Source organism: Corvus hawaiiensis, chromosome 5 (assembly GCF_020740725.1).
Source record: "Corvus hawaiiensis isolate bCorHaw1 chromosome 5, bCorHaw1.pri.cur, whole genome shotgun sequence".
NCBI classification, from domain to species: domain Eukaryota; kingdom Metazoa; phylum Chordata; class Aves; order Passeriformes; family Corvidae; genus Corvus; species Corvus hawaiiensis.
In genome coordinates this window covers 73,641,953-73,657,869 of record NC_063217.1, presented here as the reverse complement: position 1 = coordinate 73,657,869, position 15,917 = coordinate 73,641,953, and the positions used below count along the sequence as shown (strand labels likewise).

Genomic DNA, 15,917 nt, shown 5'->3' with positions numbered 1-15,917 from the left:
ATATTGGCTCTGCAGTGAGGCTGGCAGCCCCAGAGTTCATCCCTTTGGAAAGGGCCAGAGTTCAGTGAGGAAGGAGGACATGGAGGAAGTAAGGAGTGCTTGGGTGTGCTAGAAAAAGGCATCCTAAGGAGGAGGAAGCTGCACAGAGATCCAGTTCTTTGCTCTTGGTCACTCCTTTGTTGGTTCATGGATGCCACTATCTCACCTGGTGTGAACCTGCTGCAGGATCCCTGTGGGGTTTGTATCAGGATAAGGAAGGGAAGAGTCTCTCACTGCTTGACCTCTGTATACGGAACTTTCAAGGTTCATTGCAGCTTTAACCTGCTGTTCTTTCCTTAGCGCTGAATATGTCTTGTCTCTTCAGTGTTTTGTTCTTGCCTTGGCAAGCATCTCTGTGATTCACTAGAATTTCTAGATGTTTCAAATGCCTCTCCAGCCATGAAAAAAACTTTTTTGGTGTTTTGTAATGGAGTGTTTGCGTAGGAGGTGCCTATTCCTGATGCCCTTAGAGCATTTTCCTTCTGTATCTCAAGCTTATGTTTTCCTTATGGAGCTATTTCTGGGCATGAAAATAATACCTCACTAGTTTGCTTCCTTGTGAAATGGAGCTTCTTTAGATGACATAGCACTTCAGAATAGACTGGGACTTGCTGCTTCATTTTCTCTGTGTCCTGTTTGAGGGGTGTGATGTGCATGGGCACAAATACAGTGTTCCAAAATGAAGCAAGATTAATGATCTCCGATTCTCTTGCATCTGATGGGAAAGGAGCAATTTTCAAGTTTAAATTTGCTCACCTTTATATTGTTGTCTAATCATTCCTTGATTTCTCTGTGGTATTTAAGTTAATTTCCTTGATAGTTATAGAAATACGAGATTTATTTGCTCTTAAGAAATTATATGTAGACAGTATTTTGAAACACAGATCATTTATCTCAATGTGGTTTTGGTATTGTGGGTGGCTGTGCCTCTTCACAAGTTTAAGCTGAATGAATCCGTATCTGGAGTACTGGAGAAAATGTTAACAAGGTCTTTTGGCTCTATTGTGTGAGACACTGGATGCAGGAGGAGGAAAATATGTTCCTGGAATGCTAAATCCCTTTGCATTGTAAAGCTTGCTGGGTGCAATCCAATGTCATGGCAGACCCGTTGGATTTTATGGCTGGATTAACTCATTATGTGATTGTTTCCATAAAATTATGAAAGTGTCCAGAACGCCCAAGTTTGTCTCTCACCTTGTCTTAATCAGTAAAAAGAACTTCTGCTGAGCTTTTAAAAGAGCAGCCTAGAGAGGCTGACTGTCCACCTATCCTGTCTCTGCAAATTTAACTTAGCAGGAATGATTAAAAAAAGTTGAGGGAGCATTTGCACATTGTAGGAAATCATCCCTGATAAACTTTTCTGGCTTTGGGGATGATTTTGTTTGCCTCCTTGTAAGCTATTTTGTGTCCTTTAAATTCATGATTTTTCCTGCAACACTGGAAGAATTATCATGTGATGTTTGGGCAGCTTTGTGTTAAGCAGTTAAAAAAAAATGTTTAATGAGGATGTCAGATGTTAAACTGTGAAGTGTCAAGCTTTTTGAAATCTGGCTTCTGTAATTTAGTCCCTCAGGCTTTTCCACTGAACTCCTGGGGAAAGTTTGGCACCTGAAGTGAGAGTGGCATATGAGTGCTGAGTTGATAGTTTAATGGTGAAAGCTGGAGCCATGCCCTGGTGGATATATTTGCCAATCTATAGTGCATCCAGAGGGTGGGAACAGGGAGTACAGCCCTGAGCAGGGTAGCAGGAGTGCTGCCATTCAGGCACCACCTCATTCCCTGACATGGTGCAAAATACTACAGCTGGCAGTCAGATGGATTTTCATACTTTATTGACTTGACTCTGCTTAAAAAACATCTTCTGGGTTACTTTTTGAGAATGTAGGTGCTGCTTCAAGTGTTGTGAAAAATAATTCCTGTTCTCTGCTTCAATCCCAGGCAGCTCCGTTTGCTCTTGTGGGGCTGGTAGTTTCGTTTGAGTGTCTGCTGAGCTCTTCCATACTTGTCTACATCTTGATGAATGTGCCTGTTAGCAACCTGTCCTTTTAGCCCTAGACAGCTATAATCAACATTTTTGTTCCTGTTCAGTCCATGGGGTTGTCCAGGTAGGAGTAGATATTCCCCAGTGTTACCAAGTTCTATATCGTATTGGAGCATATAATACGAATTACTGAAATCTGATAAATGTAATCAAGTGAATTTCAGGTGGTTCACAGAGTTGGTGCTCTTCTAGGGTTTTTCTTTTGGTAATTATTTATGGAAATTCCATTTATTGTAAATAGATTTAGTGTTTTGCTTATAGTTTTTCAGAGTTTGCTTCAAAACCATGTTAACACTCATTCCTATGCTAAGACCTTCCACATATGGATCAGTACGGATTAAATGCCAGCTGCCCTTTTACAAGTGACTGAAAACAAAGGCTGCAATTAAAAGAAGTCTGTAATTGCCTTCTATTTGTTGATGCTAATGAAGGATTTAGCATGTTAACCTCCCCAAAATCTAGCGGGTTCATTAGCTCCTTAGGGCTTTGGAAAAGACACATTTTAGGGAGGTGAGCCTGAGTAAGGTTTCAGAGTACACGTTTCTGTTTAAGATCAGCTTTTTGTCCTCCAGCGGAATCCCTTTCTGATGAAGATAGGGTAAGAATGAACAGGAGGAGAAAGGGGAGGGAGGTAACACAAGATTTAGAAAGTTACCCTGTTTGCCTGTGCTCTGAAACAGCCCGGTGAGACTGATTGTCTGGGTCAGGAAAAACTCGCGGTGTTTCATAGTTAGCAAATATTAATGTGATGCTGTTCTTGTACGTGACCTGAGGAAGGGTGTGGATTTCTTTTGGCCTGATAATTTAGATCTGCCTTCTCTTTATTCCTGTGTGTAAAATAAGGCAGCATTGACAAGTGATGTTCACCCAAAATGAGTGTAGCTCTTGTTTCCCCAGGCTGGCAGAAAATGATTTCAACCAACAGAACCATAATTAGTAGCCTTTCTAAGCTGTTTTAGGTTGAATAATTTAAGCTTATTTTAAATTATTTACTCTTTCTGGTCTCTGCTATGCCAGGATGTCTAACAGAGACATGTCACTGCTCAGAACCAGTGAGGCTGACAGTGCAGCAGGAGACCTGAGCAGACAAAAGCCACTTTGTGCCTTGCTGCTCAGGCCATGATTTACCAGGGACTGCCTGGACCCACTTGAGCCTTCTTGTTCCCCTGCTTCATTTCTTTTTAAAGGCACCAGTGTAGCAGGGAGGAAAGAAATCACATGCACTGTGCTGATATTAGTCTCACTGCTGGAACCAGAAGAGGCAGTAACTAAGATTTCCCAAACGGCCCCCATATGCAAATGGAGAATAGTTAAGCTCAGCCAGTCTTTTCTATTTTTGCTGATAAACATGGTGCTGGGCATTAGAGCTGCCTGAGGGAAAGGAATCGCTGCTGCCATCCACATTTCTAGGCCAGGGAGACTCAGTTCTACTTAGTTAAGTCAGGTAACAGTGCAAATTATCCCTGTTTTAGCCTCTCCACAGGGTCTCCATGGATTTATTATTAGCTCTGTTTGGTTACTGCTGGGAGTCAAGGAATCACAGAATGGTTTGGGTTGGAAGGGTCCTTAAAGATCATCTCATTCCATCCCTTGCCATGGGTAGGGACACCTTCCACTAGACCAGGTTGCTCTCAGCCCCATCCAACTTGGCCTTGGACACTTCCAGGGATCGAGGGGCAGCCACAACTTCTCTGGGCAACCCGTGCCAGGGCCTCCCCTCCCTCACAGGGAACAATTTCTCCCTGATATTCTATCTGGCCCTGCCTTCTGTCAGTGTGAAGCTATTGCTCCTTGTTATTGAAATAACGTTCTTGCATCAAATAAATTTAAAACCTCAGAACTTTATGTAACAGCAAAAGAAAAACCAGTCATTTTCCAAATGATGCCTATTTCTCTTTATCTTGCTCATGGAAAAGATTATGAATAGACACCTTTTGAAAGTGTTTTGGTACAGGGACATGATTTAGCAGGATGAATTGAGTAAAATCTAAAATGCTGATGTGAGCCTTAAACTGCCATGGCAAGCTGTGTGTGCAGAGCGGGGTGGCTTTTATGAGCATTGATTCATTTTGCAAAATGACATTTGCTGGAGACAGAAAGTGATACAGATTTTTTTAAAAAAAGAGTTATTTTGACTGGTCAGTGCAATTGCTGTATCGCAGCACAGTTCTCCTGAGGAAATGCACGGAGACTCCATAGCAACTAGAGGAGATCTGTGCTATATTCTCCATGCTGCTGCTGTGTTTTCTTGGGAGAATCCAGCCATCCCCTACTGCCCCCACAGCCACGGCGTCTGTGCTGTGCAGCCTGACTGTGCTTGGCAAATGGCAGCTGCGGCCACTGGCCACTGCATCAGGGGTACTTTTAGGATCACAAAAAATCCCCCAAGTTGTATTTTCTTCCCTTTGATTGGTTATGGCGAGGACAGCACAAAGCCTGCAGTGTTGTCTGATGCGTAGACAACCACTTGGGCACTCCTTTGGTAATAATTTATTTACTAACCTGTCCCTTCCTGCGATGCAGGTATTAGCAGTAGGTACTTTCATAGAGCTGTGTGTGCCCTCAAGTGGTGCAGGGTATTAGCCTGGTGAATGATGAGGCCCTGGAAAAGGTTTCCCAAACAAGTGAAATCAGAAATAATTAATAGCTCTGCCCAGAGCCAGCTCTGCATTGCAGCATGAGTTCTCCCAAGCTTAAGGAAGTACGTGCTTGGCTGTCTTCCCCAGATTTCTAAGGAAGCCTAGCACTTAACCTGTTTGGTGTGGGATTTGGTGATGCTCCCCATGCCTGTGGTGTGGCACTGCTGATGGGAATGCGGTGCTGGCAGGAGTGCAGATGGCATACGGTTCTTTGCAGACGTGAGGTGCCAGCACAGCCAACATGGGGCTTCTGTGTCCCTCCCAGATCCATGGAGGATTTGTCCCTGCAGCTGTGGAGCAGAGCTCTGATACCAACCATAGTGTGTGTGCTCTTAGCAGTGCTTGGAAATTCGTTAAAACAGAGGAATGAAGGAAATTCTCTTGAGGGCAGCTTAGGAGGAACCAAGGTCTTGCTACAGCTGATGAATATGCAGGTGGTTGAAAAGGTTAATTAACACCAGTTTTCTCTTTATTGCTGTTTAGCCATTTTGTACATCATCTAGCTGGATTTTTAGCAGCACACATTCCATCATTTTGGGCAATAAACCATCATTATTTTGTAGTCTCTGCATAGTTATAGTAATGCTCATTGGCCCAGAAGTGTGAAACACAGGAAGGAGTATTTTGTCCTTTTTAAACCAACTTCAATATGCAAACTTAATGATACAAAAGCAGAAGGCTTGAGAGGAACCAGCCTTCTTCTGGAAGAGATGTTTGAGGTGAACAAGGATAATTTAGAGATAGGGAACTGTAATTAAAGGTTATAAAGGAGCACTTGGTTTTATAACAGTATATATTATAATCTTAACTCATTGAAATCCCTGAAAGATTTGCTAATGATGTCAAGAGATTTAGATTTTTTCCAGATGATTTCAAGTGGGAGATAATTCACCTCCTATTACATAACCATCTTAGTGATTTATAATTTCCAATGTAATTTTTAAACATGTGTGCCCTTTCTGTAATATAGCTCTGTGATTGAAGGAGAGATTATTTAATAATAATTGAAATAGTGGAGTGGAATAGTTGAAAATAATGTCATGCAAATGTACGTTGAGGTCCAAAATGTTCTTTACGTAACTTTTATGTTCTGTGACCCGTGCTCTTCAAATCACGGTGTTGCTGGCCTTGAAGAGAGCCTTGGCATTCTGACACTATTTGTAAATTTAATACCCATCTAAAAATAATGCTTAAGATGAATAGAGAAGCAGAAAGTGCTGGAAAATCACAAATATAATTGGAGAGAAATCTGCAAAAGCAGAGGAGTAAAATGAAGGTGGTTTTTCCTAACACCTGGAACTTGAGGTGCCATATGCCTTTTGCAGAACAAGTATGCTTCCTTGCAAAGGAGCTAGTGCACTTCTAGCCCATCTGAACATAAATTCTAAATATTCTTCTCAGGTTTTACTTTTAAGAATGATTTGCAACAGTTGAGATTCTTCCACTCAGTGATCCTTTCAGTTCAGAAAGGACTATCTGCAATATGTTTTGCTGCCTGTTTTAGCTTATAGTCTTCCATGCCTTGAGATTATTAATACAGAAGCTTGGTGGAACTTTATTCCCCTCAGAGTTTGTGGGGGTGGGAGACCCCTGTTGTCAGTGAAAAACAGGGTCAGGGAATGAACTCAAGTCTTCCCTTCCCAAGTGCTGCTTCAGGGCATCAGTGTCTTTATCTTGGATATTTGGGGAAGTGTTAAAAAATTAAAAATAGGTGCTTTTCTGCTGTGCAAAGACAATGCAGCATCAGGTGGTGGTTGCTGATTAAGCAAGAAAGAGTCAAAGTTTTGCCGTGTAGGACGACTGTCAGACATTGGAACGGACCGCCCAGGACAGTGGCGGAGTCACCATCCCTGGAGGGATTTGAAAGATGTGTGGATGTGGCACTTGGGAACAGGCGTTAGTGGTGGCTTGGCAGTGCTGGGGGAACAGTTGGATCTTTTCCCTCCTAAATGATTCTATCATTCTGTGGCTGATTAGTGAGGCTGTGGGTTGTAGAGAATATGGCTGACAGAAGTGCCACGGGGTTTATTTTCTTTGATTTTCGTCCTTGACAGTCCTTTAGTGCTGGAGGGAGTTGGAGCAATGAGTGAGAGAGGACCTCCTGGCCGGGGCTAAACTGGTCCTACTGTGATCCAATGGCAAAGATCAGGCTCACTTCAGTGGATACTGGAGCAGGCTCATAGAGAATGGATAAGAATAGACAAATACTCATTTAATCAGACAGCTGCTTCCCCTGTGGTGTTGATATCTACCCATAAATGAGTCATCTCTGCAGTAATAAAGAATTTCATTTGTCACTGTGAGGGCAGCAGGACTTTTGGAACTCTCATGTAGGATCTGAGGTCTTTCACTTAATATTCATTTGGCCTGGCAAATGGTAGCCTCTTCGAGTATTTTATTATACAAAATTCCTTTGTTTTAGAGGATCATTGTGTAATACATGTGCTTTTACTCATTTTTGGGGTTTGGCCATTGTTTAGCTTACAAAATTGCTTTGTTTTCCCCTATTACTTTTACTCATTCTGAGTGTAAACTGCAAATTCAAGTGGGAATTGTAGTCAACCTGATGAAGGCCTGTGACGTGGGGCTTTGTCCGTGATTGCCTTCATGACCTTAGGCTGACATATTTACATGTACTCTTTCGCTTCATCAGTGTTACATTATCATATGACTGATTATAGGCGTTTATATCTGAAATACAGCACAAGCTTCACTTTTGTTCTGGAAGATCATCTGCATTGAGTTATGAAGGTACAAATCTAGTAGGAAAGAATAAGCTTAGTGCTGTATTCCACAAAATAGGGGGTTGGTTCCAATGAGATGGGAATCTTGGTTCCTCTTCCCTATTTTTAAAAATTATTTATTTACTGTAGTACAGATTAAGGAGCAGTTTAGCAATTCTTCTTCTCTAGATGAGCACTTAACTAAGGAAGTCCATGGGACTTCCCAGCTCAGGCTGGTTGTAGGAGGAAGTGCTACTCTCTGAAAGGAAGGCTAACAGAAGGCAGGTCTGGATAAAGTGGAATCTATTTCTGACCTTGTCTATTACCTCATTGGAAATACATGAATTTTCTGTTCCATGTAACTGAAATGTTATATATTTCTGTCCCAGTTGGAGGTGGGAAGATGCTGTCAGAGAGGAAAGATGGTAATCCAGTATTGAGAGAAGATGTCGGAGAAGGGAGTGGTTTGTGGAGGTTGTGATCTATTTTCCATCTTGTCACTTGGGGCCAAATAAATGAGCTGTAGCAGTGACAGAACGGGGCTGACAAGAAGTAATGCAGATGGGAAGAGGTGCTCCCTACTGGAAGAGGGCTGGACATCCTGAGGGATGTAGTTCTCTGTTGCTTGATTTGAGTTCTCCCACCTGCCTGGGCTCTGTCTGTGTTGGAGTCTTGGGACTTCGTTAAGGGTGGGTGGGGGAGTGGTCATGGCCAAGGGTTCCCTCAGTTCTTGGGGCACTGTAGGCTATTAATTATTAACATAATTTGTTTGGTAGTGATCAGATGTTACAGTTAGAATGTAACATAAAATTTCAACTAAATGCTATAGCTTTTTTCTTGCCATAAAAAATTTTGAAAGAAAGCCACAGGCTTTCTATGCAAGATTATTTAGGAAAGTTTTCTGTTTCTTGCTGGTAGTAAATCTGGGGGTTTATGTATGTTTGGGTTTTCTGCTGGTTCATCTGTTTTAACTGAGGTCCTTTAATGGACCTTATTAGCACCTAATTTTGGTTCTATTGTAATTATGCTTTTCTTAAAATTGCATTATTGGGTTTTGAGAGAAACCAGTTTTTTGTGTGGATGTGTTCATGCTGCATGTTACTTTCCATACCTTATGGCTCCCAGGTAAGCCAGATGAGTATTGGTCATGAGTTATCAGTATCTTCAGAGATACCAGACAGAGAAGGGGGTAACTCCTGTTTGCGGTACAGTTTAAATTTGGGGTTGTGTTGCTCTGTGAGGGCAGCTTTTGTGTGAGTCCCATCTGCTGGGGGCTACTGAGAACTGCAGAGAACCTGTGAAGCTCCTCTTGAAGTTCAGAAGTTTGTGGGGTTTTTTTTGTGAAAGGTGGTGTCCTGTCCTATGCTTCCCTGAATTTGCTAATGCGTTATTCTACAAAAAGAATGGTTATTTGATTATCTCTTTCTTATGCGTTTATTTCTCATAAGAATGTGAAGCTGTTCTTAAAACCTTGGTTATTTTGCCTCGTGTTTAACAGCCACAGGATGTGCACCATTAACGTGCATCTCACAGTATCGTGAGTTAGGAATGGCAGCTGAAGAAAGTTTTACAGCATTCTTAGGATTTCTCTGGAAATAAACTGCTCGGTTTTGTCATTGTACCTTCCTTGGCTTTTTTTAATTCATAGGCGTTGCTGGTTTTAACAATCCTGAGAGACTGCGGTGCCCAAGCGCTTGCTTTGTCAGTTGGTCATCATCTCACAATTTCTAATTTATACATTATTCAGAATTACAGCGGAGTTTGATGCAGACTTGGTTACAGATGATGTGCTCTTCACTATGTCCTTTGGTGTTTCTGTTAACTTCATGGAGGTGATTTGGTTTTTTCCCTGAGTGGCAGGCCTTAAGTAGCTGAGGAATGATGTAAAGGTGTGTTTTCAATCACAAGATCTCAAATTGTCTATTCAGAACTGCATGTATGCCTGTGATAATGAAGTTTAGTCACTTACTCAGCAGACTTATTTGTTTTTCACGCTATTCTGGCCCTTGTTTGGATGATTTATATAACTATAAGGCACAAATTGATTGCTTACAGAAACAAAAATTCTCGATTGTACTCCATTAGAACCCTTTTGATCGTAGGGAATTGCTTTTGGAAGATTGTCATCTTTTATTTATCATCTACTGCAACTCCGTCAGTACGGGGAAAGGCAAAATATTAGACAGGAGTGGTACAAACCCAAGCTTTCAAGTACTGTTTGTTGACGTGTGGTGAATAGAGCACATAATTTTTCCTTTCATGACTCACTCTTTCTTCATAAATTGGGAAGATAAACCCTTTGGAGCTTGTTCCAAAGCGGCTGTGTGTTCATCCGCACCAAAGCCTTGTTAAAGGCAGAGACTTGGAGTCAGTAATGCTGGATTCTGTTTTGTTTTTCCAAGTAGCTGTCGGTGCAATTAGCTGAGCACATATAACACAGCTGTAATATTGCAGAATAGAAAAATTGCAGTTCTATGGCTGTGGCTCAATTAAACGTGGGTGCACTTGGCACAGCCAGGTTGTTTTAAGCTTTGATACAAGTATACTCAGTGTGTGTGCACCTGTACCTAGATCAGTGTGCATTAACTCACGTTGGTGTGGGAATTGTGGGCATTAGGTTTAGCTTATTTTCAGTGGCAGTAATATTCTCTTTATGTTTCTAGTTTAGCCATCAAGAGCAATTCATTAAAATAAATATCTTAATATTCAGGATATAAGGATTTTCTAATGCGGATTAATAGTAACTCTTTGTTTCTAACAGAGGTATTTAATGGGCCCCAAGATAGCAGAGAGGCACAAGGTGCAAAAAAAAAGAGAAACTGAGTAAATGAACTCTGGGTTTTCACTTAAGAACCTGTGATAAACCACTTTGTATTATTTACCATCAATGATGCACCTTTACAGCAGTCATTAGTACAATGGGAGAGGAAAAGCTAAAATCAGGGGCACAATATTAACCAAAAGTATGTAATTCTTTGAGGATTCCTGAGAATAAGATCTTTAGCAAAGTCAAAATTATGTATTTGATATTATCTTTCATTCCTCATTGAGTTAGTGGATTCTGTTAAACTCTACAGTAAAGCAAAAGATGCAACATGTGGCAAACTTTATACATTGTATTCCTATATGTATGAGGCACACTACCTTTTATATGTTACATATGAAATATATAGTCCCCCCCCAACTCATTTTATATAGTATTAGGCAATATTTGGTTTTGAAAATTGTATCAAATTCGTAAGATATCCAGTGTAAGTGAGAACTTCAGAAGCTTCTGTATTTCAGCAACAAGAGCTTAAGAGAGGTGGGGATTTCAGAATCATCAGTGAGCTCCTGCTGATGTATTCAGAAGAGAAAATTGAATTACTTTCTTGGAGAAGAGAATTGAGGCCTTACTTGATATTGTAAAGTCAGAATGTGATAGCTTCACAATATCCTACAAGATGGTTTAAGGCAGAATTAGTATGCTGTCTATGTTAAGGAAGAAAAACCAGAGCTAATAAAGGGCCAGAGATTTGGTTTAGATTTTGACTGATAAAAATAGGCACCAATTAGAGCTTAGTGCCACAGGAGGATATAAAAACATGAAATTCTCAAAAAACGCCTTAGTTCTGGTGAAATTTTTAAAAAAGCTGTTCTGACCATGAGAAGTGATAATTTACTTTGTAGCTGTGTTGGCATGGGTGGGTCAGAACTGCATCTTAACCCTTTACCTTCAGGGTATTATTGAGTATTTCTCCTTGCACTGATTTTTAGTTTTGTGGTGAGTCAACAATCCCTGTAAGACTTCCCTTGTGTAACTCAGTACTTGATGTTAACACGTGCCTTTCATTGCCCATGAGGTGGAACCAGGACTGAGAGAGAAAAGAAGTATCAACTGCAATTTTTGTGAGAAAAATAGGTGATACATAAACTGCTGTGCCCGTTAGGGCATCTCTTTGAAATCTGGGGTTGTTTTTACCTTCTTGTGCCACACCTGTCATCCAAAAGCTCCTCTATCTGCAAAGTAAGGATGTGTTTTATCTGTAGAATGCTGCAGGCTCAGGTGCCTTTTTGTATGTATTTTATACAAATTTTCAGGATCTGTAGGATCCAGTGCCAGCAGGATCTGTAGCTGCAGTGGTTAAACCTCAGGTTATCTCTTTCCTTTTCTTCGTACTGGCTAAAATATTTACGGTGCCACTTGGATTAAGAGCTGTCCAGAGAGGATCATTAGGCTTAATGTGTCAAATGATTCACCATCAGAAGCAGAGCAAGTCCTCTTAAATATGGCTCAAAATAGATTTTTGCAATTGGTAGGACTCAAAATATTTAAGCTGAGGAGGATTTTTTGCTAGGTCCTCTGGAGCAGACAATGGCCCCTTTGTAAAGGCTGCTTAGGCTTTAGGAATTGCTTATTGTGGTCTCTGTGACCAGAGGAAGAAAGGGCTGAATTTTTGGGAAATAGTGATCTCATCAGTGTCATTATTGTAAAGCATAAAGGGGGCCATAAATGAGATGAAGTCATGACTCATCAGAGTTTATAATCTACATGAGCTCAAGATCTGACCCAAAGTAATTGCTAGAAGCAACTGTTGTGCTTGACCTTCCCATAGAAGAGCCCCCAAGAATGATAGAATTTGCATTTAGGAATAATTTCAAAGTTTGGGAGATCTCTTAGAGAAGTATATAGGTCCCAGGGTAGTCTCTTTTCTCTCTCTTGTTTTTTTTTTTTTTTTTTTAATGACTGTGTTTAACCGTAAAAGTGTCATGGGAAATGGCTCTTTGGGGAGGGATTTAACAATAATAAAAGTGGGGATTTATGTTGCTAACAATTGATATTTTTCTTGATACTTGTAAGTCTTTTCTTCCCTTTTTTTCCCCCCTTTTTTTTTTTTTTTGCAGCACTAAATGGTAAGCTATTACAGTGGCTCCTGAATTGTCATTTTGGTTATGCTAATTGAAACATCTACTGACAAACTAAGCTTTAATATTAATAGCAAAAAAAGGATAAAGAAACATTTTTCCTGGCAGCAGAGCAGTTCTGCTTCTGTTGCTGCCTATGTGGGTGTGTGTGATTGTCCTTGGTCCTGTTTCATCTTAAAATACTCAAACTTTGCCACTCCTGGACTGTGGAATGGTATCCCATCAAATGAAGTCTCCCTCTGGAATGAGCTTACAGCTTGGGTTTCACTGCTTCTTCCTTGTTGGTTGGGATTTTGCAAGTCACTGCAAACCAGTGGGTTTGTACCACGCTGCTTTTTTGATGGCCAGTAGTAACAAACTGAGAGTATCTAGCCATGGCAACATTGACTGTGAGACTCTTCAGGAATAATGCAATTCCCAAAAGTTTGCTGAGGGCTTTATTGGTTTGTGTTGCCCTAAGGCTGATAATCGCAAGTGCTTCAGGCTTAGAAACTCTTTAGGGAAGAAACTAGAATGTTACTGCCATTTGGGGGGGATAAGAGGGACTCTGCCTTAGCATGAGTGCTTTAATACATGGGATACTCTGCTCTCCTCCTTACAGGCACTTCGAACGTTTCTGAAGGTTTCTTCTGTAAGGGAGTAATTGTGGTTTGGAGTTAGTGTTGTGAAAAGGTCTGCTGGGCTGCTGAGGAGGGCTGAGGTGCTTTGGCATGAGCTCTGTGCCTGCAAACTGTGCCTTTGGGATTGATTTCTTTGCTGCTGCCTGCTGGGGTGGATTTGCAGCCTTAACAAGACAGCAAAGAGCATGGGAATGCAGACACAGAGCAACATGTTCCTCCACAAAGGCTTTGAGCCCTCCATCATGAAACATGTACTTTGTTAGAATACGATGCCCTGAGTCTGGCAGGACACGAACGTTTTTGCTTTCTGAGTAATTTGCCCTAAAGACTTGGGGCCATTTGGACAAACAACAGTAATATTGTTGAAAGGCTCTGGCAGAAAGCTTCTTCGTTGCTCTCCCTCTCATGGCTATACAGATTGTTGCTTTCCACAAGCAGCATTTCCCAGGAACGCCTGTTACTCGAGTTTGGGCAGCCTTTCCCCCTGAGTGGTGCCTTGTGTTTTCCAGTAAGTTAATTGCCTGTTAGATAGCTTGCTCTATCCAGGGATTTGTAGTTCCAGTTTATGTTGGAACCTTGGTTAGATGAACTTTGGTCGAGTCAAGCGTTTGGTGGGATTCCTTCTTGCATCCTTTTATTTTGATAACTAAACTAGGAAGTTGTGGTAGTGTGTACACACCTTACTGCTGTCACAGGGTAATGCTTTGGAAGAGCTGAAGGAAATTGGTGTCAGGTAATTATGGGCAAGTGAGCCTTGCACAAACACTCTGAAACATTTGCCAATTCAATTGCTGGCAAAAATTTCAAAAAGGCAGAAACAACAGTTAATTTAACTACGCTGTGCATGTGTCTATCCAGCGTGTATCAGTACTTGTTACATATCACAGCACCTGAGGTGCTGAGTGATCCATCCTGGAGCATTCATCAGCAAGGAAAAATTACAGAGCCCCTTTAAATCTCCTCAGGGTAATGAACACAAGAGAGAACCTCGTACCCATCAATAATCCTTAAGGGAGGCTGGGAGGAGCTCGGTCTCTTGGATCATAACCGGTGCTGCTGTGAAGGGGAACTGGGTGGGAATCGATAGGCTGCCGTGCACAGCTGCCTGCTTATGTGTGCTGCCATACTGGCAATGGATTGAAACCCCAAAGAGGAAAAAAAAGTTGGCTGGTTGTTGAAATTCTTTGAGGATTTTCCTGCTTCTGAGGAATTTGGGGCTTAAATTTTCAAATACGTGCCCCACTCCACTGGGGTTGGACGTGCATGGTGTGGTAATTCCGCAGGACTTCGGTATCTACAAACACTTTATCCCCTCTGCCTCTGCTACCCCCAGCTGGTCCTGAAGTGTTTGAAAACTGCCAATTAATGCTCAACTACCTTTTTCTCTTTGTTTTGTTTGGGTTTTGGTGGTGTGGTTTGTTTTCACTGGTTTTTAATTCTGCACTAAGCCTGTTCTGGATAATGGGTAGATTCCAACATGCAATCCTGAAAATTGTTTTTATCTTAATGGGTGCAATCATGATAAATAACTCCAGCCTAGAGAGAATGTTCTTATTCTCAGTTTTGGTGGGATTGTTCATATTTTCCTTTGTCTTTTTTGTTGTTTCGGGCTCATCTTTAAATCATAACTATTCTAGCTAAAATATTAACACCAACCCTAAACTAAGTTGATAATAAAAACCCCAAACAAGATCAAACGACATAAACAAGAGCAAAAGTGATCTAGCATCAGATATTGTCCTTTTGGGATACATTTGAGCTCATCTGAAATCATACCCGGGGGACATATCAGTCCAAAGCAAGCTCATCACAGTGACTGGCTACATAAACATGAGATACCATGTGAATCACAGGGATTAAATGGTCATGAAATCTGTGCTCATCCACTTTATCTTGGTTTGTGAATAATAGACTTCAAGAAATCATATTTCTGAGTTAGAAACTCAGAAGGCATTAGCAACATTCTGAAATTCAGTGCTTTATGTAAGCACAGTGAGATCGGGCAGGGTAGAGAAAAAAATCAAAACATTGAAAGGCACGCGACTGGGTAACTCAATAAGCCGCGTGTGTAGGGCATTCCACCCAGTGGGACTTTAACTTTGCGAGCTGGGCCGGCCGGCTCCGTGCTGTGGAGCCGTCCCCCGGCCCACCCCACGCCATTGACATGCATAGCTGGCCTGGTAGGTGTAAAAATAGCCAGGCAGCGCCTGAATTGGAAATGGTCACCGACCGCTGCCCGCAGTTGCTGGGGTTTCGGGTTCTCTGGGACACAGGACGGCTTGGGGAAGGGAGCCCGGGACGAGTGGCCGGGGAGCAGAGCGTAGGCGGGACCCTCCTCCTGGCTGATCGGTCGCTTGTCCTTCGGGAGCGCTGGGCACTCGCTGCGGGGCAAGGGCCATCCCCCTGCTCGGAGGGAGCAGAAGAACTGATATGGGCAATGCACCAATTTGCCAGGCTTGTCATTCAGAGAAGGGCTTAAGGACACAAGGGAACATACAGGATTTGGATAAAACTCCTGATTATTATGGATACAACAGTGAAGAAAGTAAAGAGCCTGAAGCCCTGGTAAGTTTTGGCTGAAGAAAAGAGGAATCACAGGGAAAAATGCAGATGAGGGTAGTGCATGTTGCAAAGGATCTCTTTGCTCAGAACTTGACTGGATAGCTTGCAATACTGAAGGAGCTGCTAAACGCGTCCGTGCTGAATCTTTGTTCTGCTGTCCTGACTGTGGCTAAAAAGCAGCTGTTGCTGATTTATGCAGTGGCTTCAAAGCATTATCAGCTACCAGAAGGTTTGGGTGTGTGAAGAGACAACCCCGTGGGTGAAACAAGCCCTGGAATGAATGGATGTTACCCAGTTATCCTGGTTTGCACAACTGCTAGGAATGATCCTGTATTGATCATTCTCCAAACTTGAACTCAGTAGCTTACTTTTGAGCTGCTGTCTGCCC

General features: G+C 41.9%; 1 protein-coding gene across 50 annotated transcripts in view; it reads left to right on the top strand.

Annotated features, from left to right (window-relative positions):
• LOC125326132 (ankyrin-2-like) overlaps window positions 1-15,917 on the top strand; it is a 277,846-nt gene that overhangs the window by 133,286 nt on the left and 128,643 nt on the right. For 26 of the 50 annotated variants that reach the window (XM_048304004.1, XM_048304020.1, XM_048304026.1 and 23 more), the window contains exon 1: window positions 15,383-15,532. The exons of the other annotated variants lie outside the window; for them this stretch is intronic. In XM_048304004.1, the coding sequence (XP_048159961.1) occupies window positions 15,398-15,532 (135 nt within the window). In that variant the 5' untranslated portion in view covers window positions 15,383-15,397. Of the gene's footprint in view, window positions 1-15,382; window positions 15,533-15,917 lie in introns of those variants that run through there. 50 annotated transcript variants of the gene reach the window in all.